Raw genomic sequence first — 27,807 nt, 5'->3', positions numbered from 1 at the left:
GAAACCTGTTTCATTGTAAATGTAGATGTGTGCTCATGTGTTGTAAACTGACGACATCCATAGAATATTTATTGTTCCATGGATGAATAAATAAATAAATAAATATTTTTCATCGACATACGAGATTACTCGTGCAAAACAGGTCACCTGCTTACTAACATTAACTAAAAGAACTGTATAAATAATGTTCAGATATTGTGCTTTACTGAGCATCATGTTATAGACAGATGTGGCATGCCATCTACCTAATTTTTTATCATCAGTATTCTGACTGGTTTGATGCTGCCTGACACTGGTTCCTCCCTGTGCCAACTTTTTTGGCTCAGAGTAGCACTTGCAAACTACGTCTTCAATTATTTGTTGTATGTATTCCAGTCTCTAACTTTCTCTACAGTTTTATCCTCTACAGCTACTTCTAGTATCTTGAAAGTTACTCCCTGACTTCTTTTAAACCAATGTCCATTCATCCTCTCCCTTCTTCCTGCCAGTTTCTTCATATGTTCCTTTCTTTGCTGATTTTTTGGAGAACCTCCTCTGTCCTTACCTTATCAGTGCACCTAATTCAACGGTCTCCTGTTGCACACACCTCAAACGCTTTGATTCTCTTCTGTTCTGGTTTCTTCCCAATCTACAATTCACCACCATACAATGATGTACTTCAAACGTACAGCCTACGTCTGATACTAGTACACTACTCTAGGTCAGGAACGCCTTTTTTGCCTCAGGTAGTCTGCTTTTTATGTCCTCCTGTTTCACCCTTCATGGCTTATTTTGCTTCCAAGGCAGCAGAATTCCTTAATTTCATTACCACCAATTTTGATGTTATGCTTCTAGCTATTCTCATTTCGGCTACTTTTCTTTACTTTCATCTTCCCTCGGTTTACTCTCAATCCGTATTCTGTACTCATTAAATCATCCATTCCATTCAACATATCTTGTAATTCTTCTTCACCTTCACTGAGGACAGCAATGTCATCTGTGAATCTTATCATTGATATCCTTTCACCCTGAACTTAATCCCACTCTTGAACCTTTCTTTTATAACCATCATTGCTTCTTCAATGCACAGACCGAACGGCAAGTGTGAATGAATGTATCCCTGTCTTCTACCAGCACTAGTTCTTGGTCTTCCAATCTTGTTGCTCCCTCTCGGCTCTTGTACATATTGTACACTATCTTACCCCTATTTTTTTCAGACTTCTGAACATATTGCACCATTTTACATTGACGAACACTTTCCAGGAAAGCAAATCCTGCAATGCCTTGAGTTTTCTTCAGTCTTGCTTCCATTATCAAGCACAGTGTAAGGACTGCCACTGTGGCACCTTTACCTTTCCTGAAGTCATCTAACGGATTCTCAATTTTCTTTTCCATTCTTCTGCATACTAGTTCTGTCAGTAACTTAAATGAATGAGATGTTAAAGCTGATTGTGTGACAGTTCTCACATTTACCTGTTCTTGCCGTCTTCTGAATTATGTGGATGATGTTTTTCCAAAGTTTGATGATATGACACCAGTCCCTCAGATTCTAAACACGAACTTGAATATTAGTTTGGTTACTACTTCCGACAGATATTTTCCAAAGGAATGTTATCTATCTCTTATTTGATCTTAAAGTCTCCCAGAGCCCTTTTATATTCCGACTAATAATGGATCCCTTTTCTCTTCCATAACGATTCCAGTTTCTTCTTCTACCACTTCATCAGACACGCTATCCCCCGCAGAGGTCTTAAATTTACTCTTTTTACCTATCTTCTCTTCCCTCTGCATTTAGCAACGGGATTGCCCATTGTACCCTTAATGTTGCTGCCCTCGCTTTGACTTTCTGTATGCTGAGTCAGTCCTTTCAATGACCATTTCTTTTTCTATTTCTTCACATTTTCCTACAGCCATTTCACCTTGGCTTCTCTGCATTTCCTATTTATTTCATTCTTAAGTGATTTACACTGCTGGATCCTTGCCTTTCCCTGAGCATTTTTGTACTTCCTTCTCTCACTGATCAATGGAAGTAATTCTTCTGTTACCCAAGGTTCCTTTGCAGTTACCTTCCTAATGCCTATGTCCGTCTTTTCAACACCTGTGAGTGCTGTTTTAAGAGAAGTCAACTGTTCTTCAACTGAATTGTCTACTGTGTTGTTCTATATCACAGTACCCACATTTTTTGCAGACTTCAAAAATGTTTCACCCTTCCTCAGTTCTTCAGTATCCCATTTCTTTCCACATTGTTTCTTCAATTTCAATCTACTCTTCATCATTACTAAATTGTAATCTGTGTCTATATCTACTCCTTACAATCCATGATTTTGGAATCTGTGTCTGACCATGATGTAATCCATTTGGAATCTTCCCATCTCTGGGTCTTTACTACATACAGTATGATTCTTGAAGGAGTATACACTATTACTACCTGAAATTTTTTGCAGCACTATTTTAGTTTCTCTTTTCTCTCATAACTACTGCCACCCTCATCTTCTCCCATAACCCTTTCTTCCACTTCTTTCCTTACAACTGCCTTTCAGTCCCACGATTATTAACAATCATGAAAAGGATAGATTGCAGTCTGGCTAGAGTGGCCAGAGAAAGTGGTCATTTGTACGTGAGATGTGCCTGCTTGCATGAATGTGCATGTTTTCCTTTCCTTTCTTTTTTGAAGAAGGCTTTGGCCGAAAACTCAGTGTGTAACCGTCTTTTCAATTGATACTGTCTGAATCTCAACATGTCGGCTTTAGGGTGAGTAGCAATCTATCCTTTTCACAACTGTTGATATTCCAACCTGTACATGTATACAAGAAATTATTACTGTTTGCGTTGGTTTCCTGTTGATTCTGATGAAAACAATCCTACCAATAAACTGTTCAGAGTAATCAATCACAACTCTGTATTCCTATTCATAACATATCCTTCACCCACCATACCATTTTCTGTTGCTGCTGTTATTAACTTAAATTTATTGGACCACAAATCCTGACCTTTCCATTTCACTTCACTCAGCTCCAGTATAGCCACAAGGGGCATTCAATAAGTAAAGCAACATATTTTTTCCTCTGTGAATTTCAGCAGAAAAATTGCAGAATTTTTTTGTCAGATATCATAGAATATTTCCTGTTCAGCCCTTATAGTTTCACAAAGTTCCGATAGGTGGAGACACTACATGTAGCCTTCAAAATGGTGTCTGTAATGGAGGTGTGTTCCAGGAAGAGAGGTGTCACTGAGATTCTTTTGGCAGAAAACCCAATCGTCACAGATTTCATATGGGCTTACAGAATGTCTCCAGAGACCTGGCAGTGAACAAAGGCTCAGTGAGTCATTGTACAAGGCATCTGTCATCACTGCAACAAGGTCAAGCAAACCTGTCCGATCTCCTGCGTGGCGGCTGAGCACACACAACTGTGACTCCTGCAATGTTGGATTTGAAGAAACCTGCAACGTTCTCCGGGCCACTTTTATTTACCTCTCCCTCAACAAACACAATGAACACAACCTCTGTGTGTGTGTGTGTGTGTGTGTGTGTGTGTGTGTGTGTGGGCGCACGTGCGTCAAGCAGTATACTCCAACAAAATTCCAGAAATGATATTTAATCCTAATACTGAAAAAGTGGTATATTATGGCACTCACCCCACCGCCGCCCCACACCGAACCCAAGGTTATTGTGCAATTCGGCCCCCAGTGGACCCCCAATGGAACGTCTCATACCAGACGAGTGTAACGCCAAATGTTTGCGTGGTAGAACAATTATGGTGTACGCGTACGTGGAGACAGCGTTTGTGCAGCAATCGCAGACATAGTGTAAGTGAGGCATTTGCCGAGGCAGATGGAAAACCACCTTAAAAACCATCCACAGGCTGGGAGGCACACCAGACCTCAACACTAATCCACTGGGTGGATTCATGCCGGGCATCAGCATGCCTTCCCGCTTGGGAAGCAGCACATTAGACCACACGGCTAGCTGAGCGGGCTTCCATTAGTGTAATAGTATTTGCTGACATTTTCAGTACAAGCAAAAGCTTCTGACAATGTCTAAAGTATCTATTTTTGTTTTTTGGATATTGTAGTAATTTTAATAATTTACATCATTCTGTACATGCCTGTATCAATTTGAAAGTAGTTTGATATGAATATAATAGAGGGAAACATTCCACGCGGAAAAAATATATCTAAAAAGAAAGATGATGAGACTTACCAAACAAAAGCGCTGGCAGGTCGATAGACACACAAACATACACACAAAATTCAAGCTTTCGCAACAAACGGTTGCTTCGTCAGGAAAGAGGGAAGGAGAGGGAAAGACGAAAGGATGTGGGTATCCTTTCGTCTTTCCCTCTCCTTCCCTCTTTCCTGACGAAGCAACCGTTTGTTGCGAAAGCTTGAATTTTGTGTGTATGTTTGTGTTTGTTTGTGTGTCTATCGACCTGCCAGCGCTTTTGTTTGGTAAGTCTCATCATCTTTCTTTTTGAAAGTAGTTTGAATCTGACAGGAGTCAATAATGACATTAAAAGCAGTCAATGTAGGTCATCTGAAGAAAAACCTCTTGTTGTTTTGAGGAAATAAAATTAGCCTGACAAAAGGTCTCTTTTCTAGATCTCACAGCTGTGTAAGCAATGCTTCACAAAATAGTATCTCCTAAATTTTATAAGCATTTTACAGAACTCGTAGCAGCTTAGAACAAAAGGACAATTTTTGTGACTACAATAATGCTAAACATAACAAGTCATCCCCCTTTAAAAATGAGTGTCCTAAGTGCCAACAGAGGTTACTAATTTATAACTGGAAGCCCTAAAATACCATCTAACAGCTGATGTCACAGTAACAACAAAATCATACACCTACAACACGTTAACCCTGCTGTTGCTAGAAATGAAAAAGGTGTAGCTGCTGTGAATACATATAACAGGCTAAATGTCTCCTAACAAATTAATGTACATAACTAAATATATCCCCTTTGAGTTCACCTTCAGCTACAAAGATAATGTACATTACAAAATGGAGAGTGATGGAAATGAATTTGTGCACCACATCTTCCCCAAAGAAAAAGGCATCCATAGGGTTTTCTGTTGCTGTAATTCCAGCAGGGATGACAACAACAACAACAACAACAACAACAACAACAACAAAATTATCTTACTGCAAAGAGGAAGAGAGAGGGATCTGTGTCCTGAAGTGAAACCAGAACCTGACATCAATGACGACGACTTCCTGTGGATGAACCTTACCAACCAGATATTCCAGAACCAAAGAAGAAGAGGTGAAAATTTTATTTATGAATGAGCTTGAAACCCTTCACATACAAGTATTTTAGAAGTATAAAATACCATATTTTGGCCAATATAAAATGTGATACCTTAGAACTCAATTTTTAGGGTTTTTGTGAATTCAAAATTTAGGTAGTTTTGGGTCTATTAATGGCTTTAAAATCAAAATTTGGTCTAATAGATGCCATAAACGCAGAGTTCGGGGCCAAATTATTTGGTTTTAAAATTTTTGCAAACTGTAACGTGCTACAGGTCTGAAGGGGTTAACCACTTTCAATGAGTAATGTTAGCTTAAAAAAGCATGTACCATTTGACAAAGGACATTTTAAGCATAATATATACCCAGAATTTCATTCTAAAATACATCAATTAAACAATGGTAATAAACTGAAACTTTAAATCCCAATATCTCAAAACGTCTATTTTCCAACACCAATATTCAACTCAACAATATTCATAACTCACTCTAATTTAGAGGTAGAAATCTGGTTTATTAAGAAGTTGTCCAAAATTTAATGAAAGTAAAAAATTACAATAGCACTAAACCATAATTTTTGATAAGAGGCCCATTTTCACTTTCTATCTCTCAAATGAAGTTTAAGAACACTGTAAAAAATTCATGATGAAAAATGTGTTTTATAGTTTGGTCGAATTTTCAAATAATTGACTAAACTATATGACTAATATTGTCGGATAATACATTATTTTAAAACTGTTTATGGTAGTTTGGTCCTGGATTTCTTCATCTCTTTTCCTTTGGGGTGCACTAAACTGCCTTTCAAACTTTCGTGACATCTCTACATGTAATTTTTTTGTTCCTAAATGCAAAAAATCCAGTTCATAGCCGTGAAGTACATACAACATTTTTTTTATTATTGTGGTTCAAATGGCTCTGAGCACTATGGGACTTAACATCTCAGGTCATCAGTCCCCTAGAACTTAGAACTACTTAAACTTAACTAACCTAAGGACATCACACACATCCATGCCCGAGGCAGGATTCGAACCTGTGACCGTAGCAGTCGCGCGGTTCCGGACTACAACACCTAGAACCGCATGGCCACCGCGGCCGGCTTTATTATTGTGCATACAATCATATATAATGATGGGTGATACCTTGCTAATTGGCCTACCCCAAGAAATTGTTTGGCAATAAATTTTTTATGTTCTAGATATTTTACCTGCGTCTGAAAGCATTAAAAATCTTGCGATACACCTCACATGTGCTCATGATGCAAAAATTTCTTGTGCTGTGGCAGTTGAGAAACACTGGTCTCGTAATCAATAATGATATTTGCTTTCTGCTCCACATATGTTTCTCTGTATAATTTTACAATATCCATGAAAATATAAATTTAATATAACTGTGAATTCATGAATTCAATTATACCATAAGGGTTATGCGATTGTGAAACCAGTTGTATTGTAAATATAACAACCAACTCAGTTTAGGATCTTGTATGCCCATTGCAGTAGTGCCTATGGAACATAAAATATAATAAATAAATATAATAATTATAATATAATAAATAAATAAAGGAGAGTGTTTAAATCAGTCTAGTACAATACCCATCTGAGGTTAAGCATGTAATGATGAAAATGTTATGGGATCTCTAATTTTTAATAAATTATGGATTTTCAAACAAATATTTGTATTTATACACTTGGACAAACAAAATATAATATGGTAACAAATCACATTCATTTTTAAATAGCATTCTTTATGTGCAGCACAGTCTTCAATTCAGTTTCAGTGGTTAACTTTCAAATATACTTATTACTTAGCCAAATACAAAAATGCTAAACACATTAGCAAATATTTCTGACAATATGCCTGTGGTCAACACTGTTTGTCGTAATGACAATTACACCATATAACATTATAATGAAAATAATTCTTGAAGATTCTTTGACATGAGAGTAGACACTGTAAAACAAAAAATATTTATTTACTTAACTAACAAATACATCAGGTACACAAAAAATAAGACACCCACATATTTTGCACTGTTTACCACAATTTTTCTTTTATTATAAAAATAAGCACCAATATGTATGTGCTCATCTTTGGCATCTGCCTGAAGAGTGTGCAATGTAAATTATTCTGAGCGTTTGAGCTGTGAAGCTTGACAACAAAACTGAAACAGTTACATCTGGAATGTACAATCATTGTATCAATCTTGATACAGGTGACAGTTTAATAAAATATTTCCAATATATACATTAACAAAATTTGTATGTACACAACAAAATATTATTTACATAAATATATGTAGTGGATGAACTATAACAAGTATATATTTCATACATACATTAAACCTCATTGTTTACAATATATACAAATTAAATGCTACTTATGAATAAAGGCAAAGCAAACAATTCACAGTACAATTTACCACTAATTTATTTTCTACTTTAAGACTTTTGTCTTGCTTGAAAGAAAAGATATGAGTTTACAGACTGGACAGAGTCATGAAGATAAAAGACTCTCCATAATCATGAAGAAGACTCATTACTATAATGAAGAGGTGTGAGATCACATGTAACTGCTAGAAGTTCAACATGAAGTGGATTATTCAAAAAGTAATAGGAATAATAATAATAATAATAATAATAATAATAATAATAATAATTGCCCCCTATGCTACACACACTTCCTTCAAACATTCTGCCAAGAAAAGAAAATCTGGACCTTTCTGCTGTTTATCAGAGATCCAACATCTATAGGTTGTGGAGAGTGTTATTTAGTGTCCGAGTGGAAGACTTGTGTAGTTATAGTTTATTAGTAAATAACAAAACAAAAGGAGCAATGAAGAGGAACTGAAACGAACATGTACTGGAGAGAGGGGAAAGGGCGGGGTGGGGGGAGGGGGAGCGTTACAGTGGAGGCATCCATCTATTTTCAGAATATTACGATAACAATGTAATCTACCAGTTTTTTATGGAACTGGCATCTTACATCATGTTAAACAATCACACTCTGCACTTGGACAATGCCTATAGTAGTATGTTCAAGACACACTGGAAGAACTATAATTCTTGCGAATATTGAAAAATCCTCCTCATGCCACAGCACCAGAAAACAATGAAAATATTAAGTCCCACGAAATTTATCTTATTTGTAATTTCCTGAAGCTACAATGCAGCATTGGGGCACAGAAGAAGACAATGCTCAAACTGAAATAATAGCTTCTACAATCTATGAACAAGCAGTCACAAGTACAAAAATAGCAATGTATAAGCTACTCCCTTCACTATTTATCTTATAAAGAGATATCGAATGTGTCTCTTATGCATTCATAAATTCAATGCACATGCACCAACACTCAATCACTCATTCATTCTCTCTCTCTCTCTCTCTCTCTCTCTCTCTCTCTCTCTCTCTCTCTCTCTCTCACACACACACACACACACACACACACACACACACACACACACACACACAGAGAAAACAAACTTTAACACTTCCTATAGCTTTCTACAAGTGGTGTTATTCATGTGGTCCCCCTACACCTATCCAACTTTTGTCAGTTCTCAATACTACCAATGTGCACCATGCTAAAATGCTTCATTTTAAGTTTGATTTTCCATATCTTTATAAAAATAATTTTCTAAGAAAATAAATGTCAAATTATTTGACAATGGAACGTGTTAAGCTTTGCATATTTTCAGAAGACTACAGAAGGAAAAAATACCACCCAGTAACAAATTGGTATATTTTGCAAAGACGGATGTAGTTCGTGATATGTAAAGAAACCTTGTTCAGTGAATTTTTTTCCCTTCCAGTTCTCCAATTGAAAGCCTTAAGTCAGTTTGCCTGTAGAAGCCTAAAATATCACACACTGGCATGACTGCAATAGTTTAAGTATATAACAAAGTAATTATGAGAAGTTAACAACAAATCCAGGGACAGTGAGCAGGGCAAACGGATGAAAAATCTGGTGCTTATTATCTGGAATCAATTCCCATTAAATTTCACAAAACTTGCATTCAAAGGGAGAGTACATTACGTATAGCCACACTGGCTATTACTTGACCATGATTGATAAAAATTTATAAATGGGCATTACAGAGACTACTACAAGTCACAAATCTCTGTCATATTGCTTACACTATTTTATTTATGTCATGTTTGCCACACGGCAATAGAAAAAAAACTGACTTAAAAGATATATTGCATTTTTTTTGTTCAGACAATGAACAACAAAATCCAAAGAGCCACAAAGATGAAAGAAAGGCAGTACATTTGGAGAGCACTACTAATCTGATGAACAGAAAGAGTGGTTACTGAACCTGTTTATAGGATTACACAACATTTGCATTTGTTGAAATCAGTATTGTATAATACCACACTGAGCCATTCGAAATTATCATAATCGTATAACATTAGAATAGTACTGTCGCACACAAAATATAATCATCACTGTTCTAGTGGAATACAAAGTAGCATCATCATCATCATCATCATCATCATCATTATCATGTTCTCCTTAATTTCAAGTTAAATTCTGTTCCACTCGAGATGACTCGTTAATTGAACATTAAAGCTATAGCCAGAACAAATACTCCTTCAATTTAGCTCAGACACCAACACAACAATGTGACGAGAGTTGTATGCATTATTACTGACCAATAAACTGTTAAGTTCAAAGAATTCAAGGTTATCATGACGCTGTTGTATACAAAATATCACTAACAATGGAAAAGTTAACCAATAACAGTATTTCTGAAGCACATAAACAAGGTTGGACTTGTAGTTACACTTCTTCCTTAGCACTAACAGGCTACTCAGCATCTCAGTTACATGACAAATAATCTACAAAGAAAATGAAAAGCTGCACTGAAACAATAATACACACACTGTGACAATAAGAAATCCACTGGAGTATCAAGACTCGCACCTAGTGATTTCAGCTTTGATGAGCTACTCCACAATAAAATTTCACATTTCGTCACCAGGTTTCTCTGGTGAAGTGCCCTAACAGGAAACAACATGTTCTTTTCATATATTGCACTGATATTTTCTCTTGTGAAATCACATTTTCTTCTAATTGGCACAGAATAGTTGAATTTGTGACTCTTGCATACAATATATGAACATTTTATGACTATGAATTTGCTCTGTGAGACTATATGAATGGAAGTATATCACAGAAAATTTAGGCTCACATTTAATATAAGTTACACAGTATTATTATACGCAGCACAATATTACAAATCAGTATGTTTAACAACTGCTTTTTGGACTCTGAAAAGGATTCTTTTCGTATCTGATTTCCTCAAATGTGGCAACATAAAAGCAACAGATGACAATGGCAATCATAAATAAAATTATTATTAACATAATAAATAATTGTACAACAATATCTATATACAATAAATGAACAGTTGCTCAACGTACGATATTGCCATTGCATTCTCTGCTGGATGATAAAGGGGTGCCCACAAGTCTCTAACTGATCAGCTCATAATTACACTGTTGAGTTTTACACTGGACATTAACAGGTTTTCACAAAACATTCGTAGGTTTGCAACAATTCTTAGTCACACAGATGCTGCACAAATCACGTTCTGATACTCGACTACTATACACTTCACCTGCTAGTCAGTTTAATTATTGAGTTCAAAACACAATGCAGAAGACACATTCATAAGAGGTGATATGTGAATGGAAGCCAAGTATGGAAAGGCCAAGACCCGCATTTAACACTTGTTTGACAAAGAAGTATCTCGGTGATGTACAAAGTGTACATTTGTAAACACAGCTCTGATGATAGACTCATTCATTAATCTTCATTTTAACATCATTACTACATTGCAAATATGCTTCAGAAGAATATCAGCTGCACTTATCATCACTGCGGTGGCTGATGGGGCACCTGCGGCTGAGTCTGGAGGTGGGCTGACCGTCGACTAATTCTTGCCCATAGTTTGAGCCCAGGTCAGGGAAGTTTCTCGACATAATTTTCAGGAATAAGGCCTGTCTTTCCATTAAGTGTTCCCTCAAGCCAACCAGGTTCCTGTGATCCCCGTACTGCAAACAAATACAAAATTGAATTCCTTCTTGAAAATCATACATTAATACAGCAATTTTTTTATACATACAAAAGCTACATATGTGTCTTATGATTAAAATTCTTCATGTCAAATACCAAATAAAATAGATGTTAAAATGCAGACAGGAAGCTACGAAGGATAATAACATTATTTTGCCTTCTTGTAAGTTCTCTTTCAGATCTAACATAAAACTGTGCTCCCATCAAGATGAATGATGATAAAGGTCCAAAGACAGGAATCAGTAAAGATTTGCAGTAAATTGGCACATGACAGTGGGTGAATGTATGGGATACATATAGTGATGACCTGTGGAGCAACGAGTTAGGAGCAGGAGGTTATGGGGGGAGGGGGGGTGGACAAGAACACTGTGTGACAGAATAACACTTGTCAAGGATATTTGACATTTAGGGGGATGGTAGTTGAAGTACTGCTAAAGAAAGAGTTTCAGTTTTTTCAGTCTCAGTTGATATAGAGTAAGAGAGAGGTAACTCCTTTATGGCTAATATGTATACTGTGGGAGCAGATGTGTATGGGGACAGAAATCTGCTTATGGACAAAGATATGCGTGTAGCCTTCGCCAGACCTTCACCATACTGAAGGAGTAACTGCTTGCCACTGTGGCTATGTTGTCCAAGGTTGTATAAAAGAAAGTATTTGGTATGGAATGAGAGGCAGGTGGGGGTACTGATGGTGCCTCTCTCCTAGTGTAGATGTCTACTACCTCCATTGCATGCACTTCATGTTCCATAGCAGTACAATCTGTACTAGCTCCCATCTACCCAGTTCTTATGTCTCCTCTCCCCACCCACCATTCTTCCATGTCTCCTTTTTTACCCCAGCCCAGATTATAACCAAGTGTGTGTGTGTGTGTGTGTGTGTGTGTGTGTGAGAGAGAGAGAGAGAGAGAGAGAGAGAGAGGACTTTGTCCAATAGCTAATCAATTTATCATTTTCTTGAAGTGTGTTTATACCACCTACTAACTCTTCTATTCAATAAACAGTTATCTCTACCCCTACGACATTTCGGTACCACTTCAGATTTTCCATTAATTAAAGCACAGGAGATATTTCAGCAAAAAACCATATCAATAAAACTAATTCACCAAAATGGATACCATTGAAAGTCTAAATTGAGATGTGAGTGGTACAAGTAGCATTACCAGTGGAATTTCACAAAAGAGGCTGCAAACATGTTTGTATTTTTTACTCTAGTCCCATCTAGATCATGCCCTTATATTATCAAATCTGCTCTTTAGTCAGAAATCAGAATAAAGATGACTTGGTACATCCATTAAAGGTACATAAATGGATCAACCTGTTTTCTCTTATCTACTTACATTTGATCTATATGCTATTCTCTATATATGTAAACGATGTGATGGACAGGGTGAGCAGCAGTCTGGGGCTGTTTACCGATGATGCTGTGGTGCACGGAAAGGTGTCATTGAGTGACTGTAGGACAGTGGTTCCTAACCTGGGGTAATTACCCCCTGAGAGGTGAAATGAAATTTTCTGAGAGGTTATAACAATGGTTTTGATTGTGTTTCAGCTATGAAACTAAGTTATTTTTAAAATAACATTACTATTATCAGGATTTGTGAGGTTCTAATATTGATTACATAAATTAGCAGTAATTACTTTTTCCTCAATTACTAGCATTAATGCACGATACTGCTCTCTTCGAAACAGACAAATGAACTAATTAGTAACATGACACTGTAGTGCTCTTCACAATGTTATTATTATTTCTTCCCTTTCTCAGATGTTATGTCTGGTTAGAAATGGAAAGTGACGCGGACCTTGATCAAGTGTGACTTCCTTTTAACTGTACGGTATATGTTACATTGCATTTAAGAACGTTCGAGTAATTGAACATGTATCAATAATTACAGATTTCTGTAGTTGTATATACGTTTGGATGTACCTGTATTGCGTTGATGTACTGGTGGATATTGTGTCGTATGACACCTGTAGTTGATAGTATAATTGGTACAATGTCAACTTTATCCTGATGCCACATGTCCTTGACTTCCTCAGCCAGTTGGATATATTTTTCAATTTTTTTCTCCTGTTTTCTTCTGTATATTTGTTGTATTGGGTATGGATATTTCGATCAGTTGTATTATTTTCTTCTTCTTATTGGTGAGTATGATGTCAGGTTTGTTATATGGTGTTGTTTTATCTGTTATAATGGTTCTGTTCCAGTATAATTTGTATTCATCATTCTCCAGTACATTTTGTGGTGAATACTTGTACGTGGGAACGTGTTGTTTTATTAGTTATGTTGTATGGCAAGTTGTTGATGTATTATTTTTGCTGCATTGTCATGTCTTCTGGTGTGTTCTGTATTTGCTAGTATTGTACATCCGCTTGTGATGTGATCTACTGTTTCTATTTGTTGTTTGCAAAGTCTGCATTTATCTGTTGTGGTATTGGGATCTTTAATAATGTGCTTGCTGTAATTTCTGGTGTTTATTGTTTGATCCTGTATTGTAATCATGAATCCTTCCGTCTCACTGTATATATTGCCTTTTCTTAGCCATGTGTTGGATGCGTCTTGATCAATGTGTGGCTGTGTTAGATGATACGGGTGCTTGCCATGTAGTGTTTTCTTTTTCCAATTTACTTTCTTCGTATCTGTTGATGTTATGTGATCTAAAGAGTTGTAGAAGTGGTTATGAAATTGCAGTGGTGTAGCCGATGTATTTATATGAGTGATTGCTTTGCGTATTTTGCTAGTTTCTGCTCATTCTATAAAGAATTTTCTTAAATTGTCTACCTGTTCATGCTCATTCTATAAAGAATTTTCTTAAATTGTCTACCTGTTCATAATGTATATAATAGAGGGAAACATTCCACGTGGGAAAAATGTATCTAAAAACAAAGATGATGTGACTTACCAAACGAAAGCACTGGCAGGTCGATAGACACACAAACACAAACATACACACAAAATTCAAGCCTTCGCAACCAACGGTTGCTTCATCAGAAAAGAGGGAAGGAGAGGGAAAGACGAAAGGATGTGGGTTTTAAGGGAGAGGGTAAGGAGTCATTCCAATCCCAGGAGCGGAAAGACTTACCTTAGGGGGAAAAAAGGACAGGTATACACTCGCACACGCACCCATACCCAACTGCACATACACAGACACAAGCAGACATTTGTAAAGGCAAAGAGTTTCGGCAGAGATCTCTGCCGAAACTCTTTGCCTTTACCTACATTTCTAGCATTTGTAGACTAAGAGAAAGCTTTTGAAAATGTTGACTGGAATACTCTCTTTCAAATTCTGAAGGTGGCAGGGGTAAAATACAGGGAGCGAAAGGCTATTTACAATTTGTACAGAAGCCAGATGGCAGTTATAAGAGTCAAGAGACATGAAAGGGAAGCAGTGGTTGGGAAGGGAGTGAGACAAGGTTGTAGCCTCTCCTCAATGCTATTCAATCTGTATATTGAGCAAGCAGTAAAGGAAACAAAAGAAAAGTTCAGTGCAGGTATTAAAATCCATGGAGAAGAAATAAAAACTTTGAGGTTCGCCGATGACATTGTAATTCTGTCCGAGACAGCAAAGGACTTGGAAGAGCATTTGAACGGAATGGACAGTGTCTTGAAAGGAGGGTATAAGATGAACATCAACAAAAGCAAAACAAGGATAATGGAATGTAGCAGAATTAAGTCGGGTGATACTGAGGGAATTAGATTAGGAAATGAGACACTTAAAGTAGTAAAGGAGTTTTGCTATTTGGGGAGCAAAATAATTGATGATGGTCGAAGTAGAGAGGATATAAAATGTAGACTGGCGATAGCAAAAAAAGCATTTCTGAAGAAGAGAAATTTGTTAACATCGAGTATAGATTTAAGTGTCAGGAAGTTGTTTCTGAAAGTATGTGTATGGAGTGTAGCCATGTATGGAAGTGAAACATGGACAATAAATAGTTAAGACAAGAAGAGAATAGAAGCTTTTGAAATGTGGTGCTACACAAGAATGCTGAAGATTGGATGGGTAGATCACAGAACTAATGAGGAGGTATTGAATAGAATTGGGGAGAAGAGGAGTTTGCGGCACAACTTGACCAGAAGAAGTGATCGGTTGGTAGGACATTCTGAGGCATCAAGGGATCACCAATTTAGTACTGGAGGGCAGCGTGGAGGGTAAAAATCGTAGAGGGAGACCAAGAGATGAATACACTAAGCAGATTCGGAAGGATGTAGGTTGCAGTAGGTACTGGGAGATGAAGAAGCTTGCACAGGATAGAGTAGCATGGAGAGCTGCATCAAACTAGTCTCAGGACTGAAGACCACAACAACAACAACAACAACATAATTCAAATTTCACTTCTATATGTTTTGAAGCATTAATTGTGGTGCCATCTGTTGCTCCTACTCTAAATACCACAACTATGCTGTTTCCACTATAATTTTTCTAAACTGTCATTCTGGAGACTGTGTTCCAAAATGCACAGATGCAAAGCCTCCATGGTAAAAAATTTAAGGTAGCTAATTAATTTGCACTTAAGATTATCCTTGGTAAAAGAGTAATACACAAATATTTTAACCTAGCTTTTAAAAAAGTGCAGACATTGAACTCACCATTAGTGATAATCTGGTTAGGTTCAAATGAAAGTTCTCCATCGTTCTCTCCTTGGCAAGCATACAATGTACGAACTCTCCTGCAAGAAACAACAATATACTCTGAGAAAACATCACTGTATTTTATTTTACATTTGTCATCACTCTTTTTATTAACTATTTTACACACACACACACACACACACACACACACACACACACACACACACACACACACAGAAAGAGAGAGAGAGAGAGAGAGAGAGAGAGAGAGAGAGAGAGCTGAATTAAGTCTCATTTCTCAAAACACTCATAATATTTGACTGACTTGGAGAATATGAGAACAATAAAAACATTCTGAGACCAGTAACATGTTAGAAAGAGATTTAAGCATGAAAACACTACTCACATATCCTGAGGTGGCCGGTAAACTGCTGTGTAATTTCCATGCAGTGTTCCTCCTGAAACAAAGACAGTATTGGCAAATAATTAATGTAACTGCTGAGACAGTAATGTGACAATATGAATGTGATTTGACTTGTAAAAAAATAACCATTTCTCTCCCCTATTTATCAGAAAAAATAAGTCTGTATCTTAATTTTGGAATACATCATGTAAATGCACCAGTACACGTCAAAAATTGTACTTACTCTTTCTAAAAGTGGAGAACCATATTAGTTCATGAAATTGGGCAAAAATATATATAACTCAAGAATATGCACACAACTGGACAGCAGGTGTTGTACGAAATATCTGTGGAAGGATAATCTACAGCTGGAAGTGGAAGAAAGGAATAGTTATTGTTGAGACACTGAAGTAAGCAAGTATATCATGCTGCTTGCATAGTATAGTGTCCCGCAAATATAGTTGCATTTGTATACAGGGAGCCATCTTGTGAAGTAACTGGCTAAGGGACAGTTGAGTGGCAGGTTCCTGAACAAACAATATGTTCAGAATCTGTCAACATCAATCCAAAGGGTCCTCCTCTCACATCAAGAATATGCACCATAGTCACTGTCTTATAATCTTGTCACATCTGCTAAATCAAATTTCAGAAATAATGAACTTCAGGAGCATTAAGAATTCGCAAGGCTTTTCCATTATTTTAGCATTATATTTTAAATAATTACAGTTTTGTTCAAACGTTATACATAATCCTTTTAATCAACATTGCAAAATTTATTTACTACAATGATACCCAGTTTGGGCTAAAAAGCTGTCCATCTTCAGATCTGAATTTTTATAGAAAATTCCACATGAGGGAGAGTAGGGTGAAACAAACTGTCATTACGACAAACATTATGCAAAGTCAATACATACCAAATATGACAAACTCAGCCAAGCTGGTAGGATTGATTGATTGACTGAGTGATTTGGGGGAGGGGACCAAACAGCAAGGTCATCGGTCCCATTGGATTGGGGAAGGATGGGGAAAGATGTCATCTGTGCCCTTTTAAAGGAACCATCCTGGCATTTGCCTTAAGCGATTTAGGGAAATCACAGAAAACTGAGTTCAGGATGGTCGTTGAGGGTTTGAACCATCGTCCTCCCAAATGCGAGTCCAGCAAAAGCAAGTAGGAGACACACTGTCATCAATAAATTACATACTTCTGTAACTTTCATAACCTATAGCCCAACCTCATTAAACATTTATAGCTAAATGAACATTAATATAAACTTCACGTAAAAATATACAAATCAAATAAGAAAAATGACCCATTGTGTCACTATATCACTACACGGATGAAACAACATGACCCATCCCAGATCTAATTTGTTCAGTGGATTAACAATGATGTAAGGTGCCAACCAGCCAGGATGTGTTTTTCAGGCCGTTTCCCATATTTAGCTAGGTGAATACTATGCTGATACCTAAATCTTGCCTTAGTTTACACAATTGCAAACATTTAGAGAACTTTCATGCTCACTTTCACATAAATAACACTACACACAGACAACTGGGGGAGAGGGTGGGAACACTACACACAGACAAATGGGGGAGAGGGTGGGGTACACACATTCTGTCCTGTGGGGAGGGGGATGGGGTTTTACCGCGTGGCAACAGGAAGGGCATCCGTCCACCCGTTAAACTACCCATGCTAAATTCAATCATAAACCTGTCATCCCTGCACCAATGTGGGCCACAGGCACAAGGAGAAGAAGATGAAGCAGGCTGACACCACATAATTCTTATCCAAATGTGAGAAATCACCATACAAATTGTATCAGCTAGTATACACATATGGAGAGAGCATATCAAAAACTATTTGACAAATTTATCACTGCCACATAGCACCTGTGAGTAACAGAGGACTATGTCCGTGTCATAGCAGGCTGAGTAGCAGCACCGAACGATGTTACGTGATGGGCTTAGAGAAAAACTCCATTTACAATACACTCCTGGAAATTGAAATAAGAACACCGTGAATTCATTGTCCCAGGAAGGGGAAACTTTATTGACACATTCCTGGGGTCAGATACATCACATGATCACACTGACAGAACCACAGGCACATAGACACAGGCAACAGAGCATGCACAATGTCGGCACTAGTACAGTGTATATCCACCTTTCGCAGCAATGCAGGCTGCTATTCTCCCATGGAGACGATCGTAGAGATGCTGGATGTAGTCCTGTGGAACGGCTTGCCATGCCATTTCCACCTGGCGCCTCAGTTGGACCAGCGTTCGTGCTGGACGTGCAGACCGCGTGAGACGACGCTTCATCCAGTCCCAAACATGCTCAATGGGGGACAGATCCGGAGATCTTGCTGGCCAGGGTAGTTGCCTTACACCTTCTAGAGCACGTTGGGTGGCACGGGATACATGCGGACGTGCATTGTCCTGTTGGAACAGCAAGTTCCCTTGCCGGTCTAGGAATGGTAGAACGATGGGTTCGATGACGGTTTGGATGTACCGTGCACTATTCAGTGTCCCCTCGACGACCACCAGTGGTGTACGGCCAGTGTAGGAGATCGCTCCCCACACCATGATGCCGGGTGTTGGCCCTGTGTGCCTCGGTCGTATGCAGTCCTGATTGTGGCGCTCACCTGCACGGCGCCAAACACGCATACGACCATCATTGGCACCAAGGCAGAAGCGACTCTCATCGCTGAAGACGACACGTCTCCATTCGTCCCTCCATTCACGCCTGTCGCGACACCACTGGAGGCGGGCTGCACGATGTTGGGGCGTGAGCGGAAGACGGCCTAACGGTGTGCGGGACCGTAGCCCAGGTCCATGGAGACGGTTGCGAATGGTCCTCGCCGATACCCCAGGAGCAACAGTGTCCCTAATTTGCTGGGAAGTGGCGGTGCGGTCCCCTACGGCACTGCGTAGAATCCTACGGTCTTGGCGTGCATCCGTGCGTCGCTGCGGTCCGGTCCCAGGTCGACGGGCACGTGCACCTTCCGCCGACCACTGGCGACAACATCGATGTACTGTGGAGACCTCACGCCCCACGTGTTGAGCAATTCGGCGGTACGTCCACCCGGCCTCCCGCATGCCCACTATACGCCCTCGCTCAAAGTCCGTCAACTGCACATACGGTTCACGTCCACGCTGTCGCGGCATGCTACCAGTGTTAAAGACTGCAATGGAGCTCCGTATGCCACGGCAAACTGGCTGACACTGACGGCGGCGGTGCACAAATGCTGCGCAGCTAGCGCCATTCGACGGCCAACACCGCGGTTCCTGGTGTGTCCGCTGTGCCGTGCGTGTGATCATTGCTTGTACAGCCCTCTCGCAGTGTCCGGAGCAAGTATGGTGGGTCTGACACACCGGTGTCAATGTGTTTTGTTTTCCATTTCCAGGAGTGTATATTACTTGAAGCAAAATAATTGAAAATTACAATTGTAAAAATCTGTATATGACATACACAGAATATAACAGTAATAATAATAATAATAATAATAATAATAATAATAAACATAGAGAACCCCAGATAACAACAAACAGTACAATGGCAACATACATACATGTTTCAAAGTGACAAAATGCATAATTTTTTATACGATGTAATTCAGAACAACAAAATTTGTATTATAAATGACATTAAGCAATTAGGCATAACCAATCTAAAGCATTTAACTACCCAACATTAAAGGATATAAAACTGTATGTAAGTTAGGCATGAATCTGAGACCCATTTGCTTTATTCTAAGAATGTAAGATAATGGCATAGGCAATTTGGGGGCATATGAATGGATGTATGCCAGTATTCATAACAACAATATTCACATAGTGAGTATTACATAGTTCAAAGGCACTTATAAAACTTATGCATCATTTGAAACATAACTCACAATTCATAGCCTAGGCGAATCACAAGCCTTCACAGCATTAACGGTTGTAAATCAACATAATACCGAAACCAGTAGATACTAGGATGCAAGTATCATATCTACTAGAATATAATATGTACAAAAGCCATAACAAAATCATATTTTCATATACATCACACTCATGTATGAAGATATCTGACAGGAATGTGCCCTATCAAAGAAAAATAAATAAATAAATAAATAAAATTAATGTTATACGACAGTGCATGAAACATACAAATTATAGCAATGGTTCCATTACAAGGGACAAAACTGGTCAGCAGCTTACACTCAAATGAAAATAACAATAATATAGTGTACATTTTTATTCATAAGCAAATGAATGAAGATATACTCAACAAGACCAATAATGCTTAAACTAGGTACAACAAAAAGTCTGTTATAGACTAAATAATATTTGAAATTTATATATGTAAGAAATAACACCTGATGTATAATGAAAACATAAGATTTGTTTTAATACTAATGTATTAATGGGTAGTAACCCGATGTTTACATGAATAGTAGACATACCACAAAGTGGTTATAGTTAAAGTGCAGTTACTCACAGAGGTCCAGTGTGCGCTGTAATTATCACATGGCAGTGAAACTTGGTATAAGCTACTGCGTTAATGCAGTACCCATTTATGCTCGGGAGGGGGGGGGGGGGAGGGGGGGGGGTCACCGGCGCCGGAGCAGTTCCAATTTTGGCTACCAGGTGCAAATTTGTCGCTGTAAAACATCTCATCGACGTCTCACGTGTTCAAATTGAATGAATCGTGTAAGCGGCAATCAATAATAAAACCAACATCATGCTTTTCTCAGTTGTTTGACCTTTTCTGCCTACTACCATTCCCAATCCATTACATATGGAAACATATCTGTACGTCTTCTTTGCATTCACAGCACCAGATTTTCACCTTGTTATCAAAATTGGAAGTATTTCTTTTTCAGCATACATTGGTTCTGCATTAATGCATTAGAATATTAACAGGTTTTGCTGCCATAAAGTAATTACAGTCCACACTGGATCTCTGTGAGTACTTTCACTTTAAGTATAACCACTCAGTAGTAACAACTATATAACAGTGCAAAAAGTCTGGGCTATTGAATGTCAAATACAACGCCTTTACTACCAGATAAATTGACATCCTGGCTACCTGTCAGAAAATGTTATAGGACAATCACATACAATGAGTGGCCTAATATTCAGGCAATAGTACATTGAAGTATACATACATAGAGACATGCAGTAACGTAACTGCTGTATAAGGACATTTTAGTATTAAAGAATAGTAACTACCCTCTCTTGGCAGAAATATTTCATAAGTGTGTCCAGAATGGTGAGATCACTGAGGGAATGCCACGAAAACATTCCCCAGACCATAACGCTCTCTCCTCCAGCATAGACACTTCCAACGATTATTGCAGGATGTTTCCTTGCAGTCCTGTGTAGCAGTAAACGTGATTCATCTCGAAAGGCCACCTGTTGCCACCCACTGGATGTACAGCTGCGGTAATGGCCTGTAAGTTTCAGCCTTCATCACCAATGAACCAGGTGCCTGGAGAGGAGGTCCTTAAACAGCAACATTCGATGAGGAGACACTGTTGACATGCCCCTGGTTCATCTGAGTGATCAGTTACTCAACAGTTGAGCATCTATTTGCCCCTACATATCTCTGCAGCCAGTGTTCACCCCTACCATCTATGGCTTGTGATACAACTCAGTTGCCTCGGTGCTGGTTTTGGACAGTGCCATTTTACCATGCACGGTACACTTTAACCACGGCGGCACAAAAACAGTTTACACCCTTGGTCCAATAAACAACAATCATGCCCTTTTGGACACCAGATAAATCGCTCCGTATCTGCAACACGACAACAACTGTGCTATTTTCCACATCCCCCCCAGACAAGTTTTACATACCCTCCACTGCTATTGCTGCTACCTGCCATCTGTGGATGGTTATTGCACAATGACGTCCAACATAGGTGGTGGTCATATTAATGTAACTGAACCATGCATTTAAAATGATTCCCAAGTTTTACAAGTGCCTCTAAATTTATTATATTCACGATGTGAACATTGTTGTTATGAATGCTGCCACGCAATCCATTCATATACTTCTGAACTGCCTATGCCATTAACATACATTCTGACGATGAAGCAAAGTGGGTCTCAGTTCATACCTCACTTACGTATGATTTTATATCCTTTAATATTGGATGCTTCAATGCTTCAGATTAGTTACAAGTAATAGCTTAGTATTATGATAATATAGGTTTTGTTATTATTATTCTGAATTACATTATATGCCATCTACTGGTATCTTGACACTTTGAAATACAAGTGTATATTACACTTATGCTGTCTGTTGTTATCTGGGCTTCTCCACTCGATTAACTACAATTATTATTATAACATTCTGTATACATCTACAATTATTATTATAACATTCTTTTTGCATCATTTAATGGTTGGTACAACCATTCTTCTGCTTGAATTAATGTACTATAAATGCAGTGACACCTACTGGCAAGTAGTTCTCCTGTAAGCTCTAGCACATAACATCAGTCAGTATTCTGCCTGCCCTGACACAGGTATATTTTTCAGTTACTTACTGAAGCTAGGTGACGTGGATAATAGCTGGTACAATGTTCTTCTGCAATATGTATGATGATCTCACACATTTGGGGATGAATTATGTGGTACAGCGACACACTGTACCATATTTTCTATTTATTTGTATTTTTTTAAACAATGTTTATATTAATGTTCACCAAACAATGGAAAATCCAAGATGAAATGTAACAAACTATGAAAAAGAAAGTTGCTACTCACCATTTAGCAGATATGCTTAGTCCCAGATAGTGGGGAAAAAATAGTGACAATCTTTCTGTTGTGTTTATCTGCGACTCAGCATCGCTGCTTCATGGTGAGTAGCAACTTTCTTTTCAATAATATTGTTAATGTTCATCAATCTGTACATGTACATAAAGGTTGCACTATGAATGCTGTTAAGAACAAGCATGTAGTTAACTGATGACAATGTGTCTCTCACTGGCTTGGCAATGCAGCAATGTTTGTCATATTTGGTATGTACTGATTTTGCATAACCTTTGTCATAATGACAGGTTATCACATACTAATCTCCCTCATGTGTAATTTTCTATAAAGTTTCAGACTTGAAGATGGCTAGGTGTTTTAGCCAAAAAACTATTTAGCATAATTTAAATAAATTTTGCAGTCTTGACTAATACAGGATTATTTATAAGAATGTGTAATTTTTACATTTATATGTCAGTTATCTCCAACCTGACTATGTCAGAATACAACAGAAATATCTCACGATTAAACTGCAATGTAAAGTAATAATGTTGCTCTTAAGTAGAAAGAGTGATCAGAGATTAATTAACAATTCCTTCAATGCATATTACTGACAGTAAAAGTAAACTCAAATTATATAACTCATTTTTTCTAATATTTAAATTTTGGGCCGATTTAATTTTGCATGAGGGTCTTGCTTGTTTAGCGCGTAATATTGTGGTGTTGAATCACTGTTGTTCTACTAACCATCTGTGCAAATAGCAAGTGATCCAGAACATAATTTTAGTCATCCTGATTAAAAATTAGAAAAAATTCCACAAAAACTTTTATTGTGGAGAAACAAACTTCCATAGTCAACTAGTTCAATCAGACCCTAGAAGGGCAAAACTTTTCACTTAGTAAGAAGATAGATGATAAATCTGAAGCCCGAGGCCAGCCCGGGAGTGAGGGTCAATGAACTGCCTCCTTCTGAGTGTGGCATTACTTGTCATGTAACATTAATTCTTCAATTTTTTTTAAATTTCTGTTACCTATGTCCCTCATTTTTAACAATCATCATCTTCCTCTGTGCCACCAGTAAGCTGCCGAAACTGAGTCATCGGGCACAACTCCATTTTTGAAGTAGTAAAAACAGAACTCATTATGCTACCTCTTGCAAAGTCCACCCCTAACTTTATAATACCTGGATACAATGAAGAGTAATATTCTGCTTTTAACTGCAACATGAAAATGTGGAATCATTGAAAGCATTTATCTGCACCATTTTAATGTTACATACCTCTCTTGTTCTTCTGTGGCGAGTCTTGGACGTGGACCAGGCTACCACTTCCATCCCTCACAGAGACAGGCAGAGTTTCTGTTGAACTGCTCATACTGACATCCAAGCGTTCAGGACTACCTACATCAGTATATGTAATGACAAAATATGAGCACACAATATAAGAAGTTAATTTAGTTAATTAAAATCAGACTGTTCTATCATTTGGCTTCATTATTTTATACAAATAAAATTGCTATGAAAATGGATGCACACAATTTACACAAATTTTGCTTGGGGAGAATTCAGTGGTGTGGAGTATAAATTTACTTCAATTCTCAACTTGGATAACAATAATCAGTTCGTTACTGAAAAACATAATCTGTTGAAATTCCAATTTATACATCTTTTCTGCCATTTACTGGGCACAGCAAAATAGTAGTTTTACTTTAAACTTTCTAGGCTTTTCTCAATTTTTATCAACTATGACAAGTAGTAGTAGACACAGGAGACCAAAGAAAGATACTGTTTCTGCTACACATATTAGTGTAGTAGTGGGCACTGTATACCACTCATCACATTATTCATTTTATCACTCCTTTACGGTTCTCCTCTCAAAATAAGAAAAAGATTTGTATTTAGTTGATGACAGCGAAAACGTGATTCATCAGGGCATTTGCACAAATTACTTAGCTGCATGTTGGTCATCCTTAGGCATTCAAAACAGTTTTTGTTTGTAATGGCAAGGAACCAGTTGGTCACCTCTATGTGGCCAGAGGTACACAGCATCAGATACCTAAGTTATAATTCAAACTGTTCCCTCAGATTATGGGGAGACAGCATGTGAATTTTGAACAGGTGCTTTGGAACAAACAGAATGTCTTCCCAAGGATTAAAATTTGGCAGTTTTGGGAAACAAGAAATCAAATGAAATTAACAATTTTGCTCATGAAACCACAGTGGCATTTTAATTGCATTAACTGTGGGTTCTTCGTGAAACATTGTGAATTAAGCAAACAAACACTGTTTTTGGTCTTGTTTCACAATTTATTATTAATGTTACTGCACAATCTTGGTTTTGAGTTATAAGCCGATTTTCAAGTACATTACTGCTTCCCAAAGATGATAATGCACACATAAACATGGCGGCAAGGCAAAGATAATCGTCTCAACTTCTTAAGGTATCGTTCCATAGCTTAATGTAAAATTTTTTAACAAATTACATACATAATTACATAATTCAGCAATTACCCTGACATGACAGGACTAAAGTTATGCACCAGCCAAGAACTTTTTAACTACGATGGACTGGGGCCTAAAGTTTTCCTTCTATCCTGGGGTTGTGATTTCATCTAAAATAGGTGAATAACTGAATTGGGTTTGCTCATTTTTAATTTCTAAGATTTCAAATTGGTTGAGTTTAGCCCCCTTTTCCTCTGTGTGTAAAACTTGTACATCTATTATGTATTTGTGGTTATGTTTCAGTCATTGTTATGCAAAGGCTGAATCAGGCTTCTTCAATCTCCAGCTTAAGCCTGGTGCAGATTGACCTCGCCATCTGTCCATTGGAGCAAGACCCAACACTCATGCCATGTGATTATATAAACCCCATTTTTTGTCATGGCTTTTGCATTGAACAAGCAACTACCTATTGTCTGGGGAACATAGAAAAACACAAAGAAAGCCTTTGCCTTCAAAATGTTACTTGTCCTCTTGGATGTTTTCCCCATAAAAGGTTATCTGCACCATTTCTTTTCCAGTCTGTGTATTTTATCGGGGACAGTAGGGACCTGGCTTGCTTCTTTATCTTTTTACCTAAAATTTTATCAATGATGTGGGGGTTAAAAATCATTATTTGTGGCTATAGCTTTTATTGTGTTAAGTTCCTGGTCAAAGTCTTCTTGGCACATAAGGATAGAAATGAGACAATGGATGTTGTGGTGGAATGCTGCATGTTTATAGGTTGTAGGATGTTGGAGGAGGCAGGGATGAATCATCTTTTCAGCAAATTTTAAATTTATGGTTACTGCCTTTATATTTAAGCTGATGTCCAGGAAATTTATGCTGCCCCCCCCCCCTCCCCCCGCGCCACAAACTCCATGCCGTCCGCCGCTCGTGGTCTCGCGGTAGCGTTCTCGCTTCCCGAGCACGGGGTCCCGGGTTCGATTCCCGGCGGGGTCAGGGATTTTCACCTGCCTCGAGATGACTGGGTGTTTGTGTTGTCCTCATCGTTTCATCATCATCCAGGAAAGTGGCGAAATTGGACTGAGCAAAGGTTGGGAAATTGTACGGGCGCTGATAACCACGCAGTTGAGCGCCCCACAAACCAAACATCATCATCATCAAACTCCATGCTGACCTTTATATCAGTGTGCCATATCTTACAACCTATAAACATGCAGCATTCCCCCACATGATCCACTGTCTCCTTTCTATCCTTATGTCCCAAGAAGATTCTGACCAGGAACTTTAATGAATTTAACCCCAACATCAGTGGTAAAATTTTAGGTAAAAAGATGAAGAAGCAAGCCAGATCCATACTGTCCAAAATGAAAAACACAGACAAACTGGAAAAGAAATGGCACAGATTACATTTTATAGGGAAAATATCAAATATGACAAGTAACATTTTGAAGGCAAAGGGTTTCTTGGTGTTTTTCTATGTCCCTCAGACAATAGGTAGTTGCTTGTTCAATGCAAAAGACAAACAATCAGCCATCACAAAAAGTGGAGTTTATAAAATCATATGCCGCGGGTGTCAGTCTTGCTACATTGGACAGATGGGAAGATCACTCTGCACCAGGCTTAAAGAACAATACAGAAGATGAAGATTGAAGAAGCCTGATTCAGCCTTGCAGAACATTGACTGAACAATAAGCACAAATACACAATAGATGTACAAGTCTTAACACACAGAGGAAAAGGGGGCTAAACACAACCAATTAGAAATTAAAAGACAGATGTGTATATCCCCACACCTATTATTAAATTAGCAAACCCAATTCAATTATTCATCTCTTTTAGATGAGATCACAACCCCAGGATAGAAGCAAAACTTTGCGCTCCAGTCCATCATAGTTAAAAAGTTCTTGGTTGGTGCATAACTTTAGTCCTGTCATGTTAGGGTAAGTGCTGAATTGTGTAATTACGTAATTTGTTAAAAAATTGTCACTTACGTAATTTTATATTAAGCTATGGATCGATACCTTAAGAAGTCGAGATGATTATCTTTGCCTTGTCATCATGTTTATCTGTGCATTGTCATCTTTGGGAATCAGTAGTGTACTTGAAAATGGGCTTATAACCCAAAACCTAGGTTTTGCAGTAACATTAATAATAAATTGTAAAACAAGCAAAGTAGCATTCTTTTATCCCTAAGACACAGATAATGGTCTCTGTGTAAAATGCCGAATTTGTTGGGAAGAAATCAACCATGGTGGGAAGCAAATGGGTGACAAAATAATAACAATAATAAAAATAATAATAATAATGATCATTATTATTATTATACATTCCACAGATTACAAGTTA

The 27,807-nt window shown here is 37.9% G+C and overlaps 1 protein-coding gene across 3 annotated transcripts in view; it reads right to left on the bottom strand.

Moving 5' to 3' along the window:
- Nucleotides 1-6,949: 6,949 nt before the first annotated feature.
- The window catches only part of LOC126094738 (rho GTPase-activating protein Graf-like), a 573,129-nt gene continuing 552,271 nt past the window's right edge, over nt 6,950-27,807 (bottom strand). For 2 of the 3 annotated variants that reach the window (XM_049909287.1, XM_049909288.1), the window contains exons 18-21: nt 24,298-24,417; nt 16,279-16,330; nt 15,891-15,970; nt 6,950-11,283 (exon numbers count right to left, since the gene is read on the bottom strand). In XM_049909287.1, the coding sequence (XP_049765244.1) occupies nt 11,192-11,283; nt 15,891-15,970; nt 16,279-16,330; nt 24,298-24,417 (344 nt within the window). In that variant the 3' untranslated portion in view covers nt 6,950-11,191. Of the gene's footprint in view, nt 11,284-15,890; nt 15,971-16,278; nt 16,331-24,297; nt 24,418-27,807 lie in introns of those variants that run through there. The other variant, XR_007521868.1, reaches the window with a different exon arrangement.

The sequence above is a fragment of the Schistocerca cancellata genome, chromosome 8 (genome assembly GCF_023864275.1).
Source record: "Schistocerca cancellata isolate TAMUIC-IGC-003103 chromosome 8, iqSchCanc2.1, whole genome shotgun sequence".
NCBI classification, from domain to species: domain Eukaryota; kingdom Metazoa; phylum Arthropoda; class Insecta; order Orthoptera; family Acrididae; genus Schistocerca; species Schistocerca cancellata.
Note: the sequence above shows the minus strand (reverse complement) of the source record. Positions and strands in the feature narration are given on the sequence as shown.